The sequence below is a fragment of the Piliocolobus tephrosceles genome, chromosome 1, assembly GCF_002776525.5.
Source record: "Piliocolobus tephrosceles isolate RC106 chromosome 1, ASM277652v3, whole genome shotgun sequence".
Taxonomy (NCBI): Eukaryota; Metazoa; Chordata; class Mammalia; order Primates; family Cercopithecidae; genus Piliocolobus; species Piliocolobus tephrosceles.
The window spans coordinates 57600102-57606194 of NC_045434.1; the positions used below are offsets into that span (position 1 = coordinate 57600102).

The window sequence follows — 6093 nt, forward strand, 5'->3', positions numbered from 1 at the left end:
CCCTGTCCAGCAGGATGATCTGACTACACCCCTTCCTAGATGCCTTAAAACCCTTCCACGTCGCTTCATGAGGACCTGTTTGGGTCAGAGAAGCCACTCACAGGGTGAAGACATAAGCCCCACATTTCAGGATGCTAACAACGGCTTGAGTGCCCAGGGCAGGCTCCCGGACCCACCCAGATCTGCTGTGTCCCGGCAGTGGACTCTTTCCTAGGGAACAGGTGGATTTGGGGTGGGGCGTGCCTTAGGCCCCATACTCATAAAATCCCCTGTCTTCTCCCCTCTAAAACAGAGAAAACAGCAGCCGGCGGGTGCAGGTGGGAAGGGGTGAGGTGGAGGCTGAGAAGAGATTAGGGCTCTCGGGCACCCACCACCTCTTGCAACACGACCCTGAGACAGTGGGGCAAGTATCCCGATTTCACAAAGAAACTGAGCAACTAATACAGGAATGGGCCACGCTGCTACTGGGAGGCAGGGCAGGTCTCCCAGCCCTGAGGATTTTTCCTCCCAAGACTTAGTGGTGAAGCCCCTTTTGCCTGTCCCTGCCCTTACCCCTTGGGTCAGCCCCAAATCGGGGGCCACCATCCCTCCCACAGGAGCCTGCCCCTCCCACCCATCCCCTCCTCCCTTCTGTCTTTCCTGCCCACCCATTTGCTCGAGCTGGGGTGGCAGGAAGGGAGGTGCACGGCAAGGGCATGAAGAGCAAACCCCCTCCTGCTCAGAGCTGCTGCCGCCTGAGCCCAGGGCTGCACCCAGCGCAGGCCTCGTGGCCAGGCCATGGACCCCACAGAGCCCTGGAGCCCCAGCCCGGGGTCAGGGGCCTGGGACTACTCGGGGTTGGACGGCCTGGAGGAGCTGGAGCTGTGTCCGGCCGGGGACCTGCCCTTCGGCTACGTCTACATCCCTGCACTCTACCTGGCGGCCTTCGCCATGGGCCTGCTGGGCAACGCCTTCGTGATGTGGCTGCTGGCCGGGCGGCGCGGCCCACGGCGGCTAGTGGACACCTTCGTGCTGCACTTGGCAGCCGCTGACCTGGGCTTAGTGCTCACACTGCCGCTGTGGGCCGCGGCGGCGGCGCTAGGCGGCCGCTGGCCGTTCGGCGAGGGCCTCTGCAAGCTCAGCAGCTTCGCGCTGGCGGGCACGCGCTGCGCGGGCGCACTGCTGCTGGCTGGCATGAGCATGGACCGCTACCTGGCCGTGGTGAAGCTGCTCGACGCGCGGCCCTTGCGCACCCGGCGCTGCGCGCTGGCCTCGTGCTGCGGCGTCTGGGCCGTGGCGCTGCTGGCTGGCCTGCCCTCCCTGGTCTACCGGGGGCTGCAGCCCCTGCCTGGGGGCCAGGGCAGCCAGTGCGGGGAGGAGCCCTCCCACACCTTCCAGGGCCTCAGCTTGCTGCTGCTGCTGCTGACCTTCGTGTTGCCCCTGGTCGTCACCCTCTTCTGCTACTGCCGCATCTCGCGCCGCCTGCGCCGGCCGCCGCACGTGGGTCGGGTCCGGAGGAACTCGCTGCGCATCATCTTCGCCATCGAGAGCACGTTCGTGGGCTCCTGGCTGCCCTTCAGCGCCCTGCGGGCCGTCTTCCACCTGGCGCGTCTGGGGGCGCTGCCCCTGCCGTGCCCCCTGCTGCTGGCGCTGCGCTGGGGCCTCACCATCGCCACCTGCCTGGCCTTCGTCAACAGCTGCGCCAACCCGCTCATCTACCTCCTGCTGGATCGCTCATTCCGAGCCCGGGCGCTGGACGCGGCCTGCGGACGCACCGGCCGCCTGGCGCGAAGGATCAGCTCGGCCTCCTCGCTCTCCAGGGACGACAGTTCCGTGTTCCGTTGCCGGGCCCAGGCCGCGAACACTGCCTCGGCCTCCTGGTAGCTACCCCGGGCTGCTGGAGGTGGGCGACAGCCGAGCACCGAGAGGAGGGGAGAGGTCCCGGGAGGGGACCCAGATGCGCCTGTTCTGGCGGCAGCAAGCTGCTCCGCCCCGCATCGCATTGCCTCGCGCGCTGCCTGGACTCCCAGGGTCTCCTCCATCAGCTTCCCCGAAACCTCAGAGCAATTGAACTCCCCTAAACCAGGCTCCTGAGACTAGCTGTTCCCTCTCAGCCTGCATGGTACAAGATAAGTGCTGTGAGATGGAGCAGACAGCAACTTGGAGACCCGCAGATTCACCAAGAAGACAGAACGGAAGGGGGTTTCCTTCTCTGCCTCATTGGGAAGAGCACCGACCAGAAATCGAACCCAGACCCCCAAATGCCATTCTGGTTTCTGGCTGTGCTTTCTCCCGTCTCCCACAATAGCTTTTGCTTTCAGAGAAATACCTTCTCCAAGTCAGACCCTCTGCCCTTCTCACTCACAAAACCCTGGTGTTGAATCTGGTGACACTTCTCCCCCTATGAAGCGGTAGGACTCACCTGGAAGTTGTTCTGGTCTTTCCCTCTCAACAGAAGGTCCTGAAATCGCTCACCAGGCGTTTCTTAAGGTCTCCATCACTCAAAATCTTCTCTGTGAATTCATCTTTCTCAATAAACAAACACTCTTGCTAGCCCTGTCTTCACAATCGTCTTTACTTGCGCAGTGGGAGTGAAATGCATATCAGGAGGCGGGTCCCACACTGGGTGAGACAAAACTCAACACAGTAGTTGAGGTTGATCTCAGGATGATGAGGATTTGGGGTGGTGTCTGGGAGCATGAGAGCTGGCTGCACTCTGCAGGTGCAGTAATCCCACAGGAGGAAGCAAATCATTTATTCTTATTATTTTTAAGGACATTTCACATTTTGAAAGTTACAGAAAGAAAATATATTTATATAAGGGCATCTGCCAGCCGGGTGTCACTTCCAAGAGAAGATGTGTCATTTTGGATTTTCAAATATATGTCAGGCCTTTTTTTTTTTCTATCTTTTTTCAGACCTTCCAGTATGAACTGTGGGGATTAGCCATTTTCTGACTCTGTCATTTCTCCTTTGAGGTTTCTGTAGGGTTCGGAAATTCACTGTTTATACTTTTGATTTAAGAGGATTTGGCCTAAAGACATTTCAGTCAGTGTACATCCTAGCCAGATCCTCACAGGCCAGTCTTGATGTTGCAAGCTCTGGGGGAAAGGGTGGGTATGCACGCGGATAAGCACCTCAGTGCTAGGTTGGGTCAGAAGCCTGGCATTCTGTCACAGGCTATCCATCCCATCCCCCCATCAAATACCCCTGTATTCTCTTCAGCATTTGGAGCTGCTGAATTAGAGCAGATTGAACATCGGGTCTCCTAGGTCAGCCTGCCAAAAAGTGCATTTTTGCATGTTCCTTCCATATACTCCAAGAGAGGCAAGCCTTGCAGCCTGTGAGGTCACCTCTGCCAGCAGGACACATTTCAGGCACGTTGGTGTTTGAGAGCTCGGTTAAGTCTTGGCACTTCTTATCCTCACTATTGCTCTCTGAGGCAAGAAATTATTTTTTCACGCGGCTGAGACCCCAGAATTTTCAGGGCAGGGAAGCTGACTCTGACCTGGGTTTGTGTGTAACAAGATCTCAGAATACAGAGGAGGCACTTTTCCAGGCTATTGGGCCTGAGTCCCCACGTCCACCCCTGCCAGGTTGCTGCTTCTGACTTACTGACTAGTTGAGTTCCCTGAAAACAGACGGGAAGAAAGAAGGCTTCTCCATGCCCTGGTGGGTTTTTGGCTCCCCTCTTGCAGTAGCTATTAAAACTCAACATTGCCCTCCTGCTGTGGAACTCTGTGCGATGTGGAGAGACAGTTTCCGCCCTTTGTTTGAGTAGATCACGGAATTGATCTACCATGTGTCCTTTGGAAATTTTCCCTTAAATACAGACAAAAATGAAAGAGGATCAGTGAGCTCCCATCTCCTACTGGGGAAGATGAGGCTCAGATTCAGCATGGAACTGGTGAAAGGAGCATTCCCGCATATGTGGCTGGTGGGAGTAGATTCCTTTAGAAAGCCATTGTCAGTCTTTATCAAGAGCTTTAGAACTTTTCACATCCTATTTCTTTAAAATGTTTATACCCTTCAACCCTGTAGTTTTGCTTCTGCCATTCTCTTCTAATGCAACAGTACTAAATCTAAATTTTAACGTTTCTGCACTGATTTATAGAAGTTTTTTTGTTTTGTTTTTGTTTGTTGTTTCTTTGAGACAGGGTCTTGCTCTATCGCCCAGGCTGGAGTGCAGTGGCCCTATCTCAGCTCACTGCAACCTCCACCTCCTGGGTTCAAGTGATTCTCCTGTCTCAGTCTTCCAAGTAGCTGGGAATACAGGCATGCACCACCACGCCCAGCTAATTTTTTGTATTTTTAGTAGAGATGGGGTTTCATCGTGTTAGCCAGAATGGTCTTGATCTCCTGACCTCATGATCCGCCCGCCTTGGCCTCCCAAAGTTCTGGGACTCCAGGCGTGAGGCACTGCACCCGGCGGCTGAGTTGTAGAAGTTTTTAAAGAGTTAAACCTGAAAGGAAACAACTTTAAATGTCCAACAATAGTGTAATGTCTTTATTAAGATGAATGACTATTATGCAAATTTAAGATGTTCTTTAAAGAGAGATTGAAAAATGCTGACAATAACTTAAAAGGGAAAAAAAGGTAAAACTGTATCTGTTAAACGCCTCCACACACTTCAAGTCTGGAGGATGTAAAATGGTTAGCACTGGTTTTGTTAAGTAAAACAACATGCTTCATAGTCCTTTTGATAAAAAATGATCTTTTGCTCTTTTATTTCTCATAGCTCAAGTTTTGAACACTATATCTCTTTTCTCTAGGTGCTAACTAACGGAATGCTGTCGATTTATTTCTTTGCTTCTTGCTTGTCTCTCCTGTCAGAATGCGAGCTCCGTGCATGTAGACAGTTTTGTCTGTTGGTTCAAGGCTGTGTTCCCAGTGCCTGGAACATGCCTGCACATCTCAGGCACTCACTACCTACCTATTGAATGAATGATCATCAGGACCATGTCATGATATGAAATAATGTCATAGAATGTGAAGAGTAAAAGGAAGGCTATTGCATTTTATGTATAACAGCTATGTTTTATTAAAGGACTTGCAAAAAAAGGCTAGGAAGAAATACAATAATCATTAATGATAATGATTGTGTTAGAGTAAGTGGATTTTAGATCCTTTTTCCCCCTCCATTTCTTTACTTTTAAATTTTCTATGAACTTTTTTTTTTGAGACAGAGTCTTCTCATGCAATCATAGCTCACTGCAGCCTCAACCTCCTGGCCTCAAGTGATCCCCCCACCTTGGCCTCCCAAGGTTTGCTAGGATTATAGGCATGAACCACTGTGCCTGGGTTTATAAGCTCCTTCCTTCCTTCCTTTTTTTTTTTTTTTTTTTTTTTGAGACAGAGTCTCACTCTGTCACCCAGGCTGAAGTACAATGATGGGATCTCGGCTCACTGCAGCCTCTGACTCCTGGGTTCAAACAATTCTCCTGCTCCAGCCTCCCAAGTAGCCTGGATTACAGGCGCCCACCAATTTTTAAAATATTTTCAGGAGAGATAGGGTTTCCCTATGTTGGCCAGGCTGGTCTTGAACTCCTGACCTCAGGTGATCCACCCGCCTCAGCCTCCCAAAGTGCTGGGATTACAGGCGTGAGCCACCGTGCCTGGCTCCCTATAAACTTCTTTTAAAGGGCAGTTAACAAATAGCAGCAAGCTACCAAAGCACTGGAGCTCAGTAACAAGCTGCCTGTCCTTGGCTACTTCGCTTAACCTTCTTGAGCCTCACTTTCTTCATCTAAAGGATGAAGATGATAATATCTCCTCAGGCTGCCTCACAGATCAAAGGAAATAATCTTGAAAGTACTTTGTAAGCTGTGGTGTTTTAGACAAACATACTGCAGGAGTTTTAGACAACATACCCTCAAGATTAGCTTGTTCCAGGCCAGGCTACCCCCTCCCCATCCTTGTAGCCATGGAGAGGAGACGGGTGGAGCTGCTCTGGGTTTTCAAAAGGTCAGCATCTGGGCTAAGGCTGGGTGCACTGGCTGTGTGTGATTCTGATTTGCTTCTTGTGACTAATTCTGGGCTTCCTCCTCACCTCTGTCAACCCCATGGGTGCTTTCTTGGGGCACAGTGTGGGAACCCAGGGCACTTGGGTTGAT

The 6093-nt window shown here is 52.3% G+C and overlaps 1 protein-coding gene across 1 annotated transcript; it reads left to right on the forward strand.

Moving 5' to 3' along the window:
* Window positions 1-672: 672 nt before the first annotated feature.
* On the forward strand, window positions 673-2015 carry GPR25 (G protein-coupled receptor 25). The gene has a single exon (XM_023224718.2). The coding sequence runs from the start codon at window positions 778-780 to the stop codon at window positions 1861-1863; it is 1086 nt and encodes a 361-aa protein (XP_023080486.1). The 5' UTR covers window positions 673-777; the 3' UTR covers window positions 1864-2015.
* The last annotated feature ends 4078 nt before the right edge of the window (window positions 2016-6093 follow it).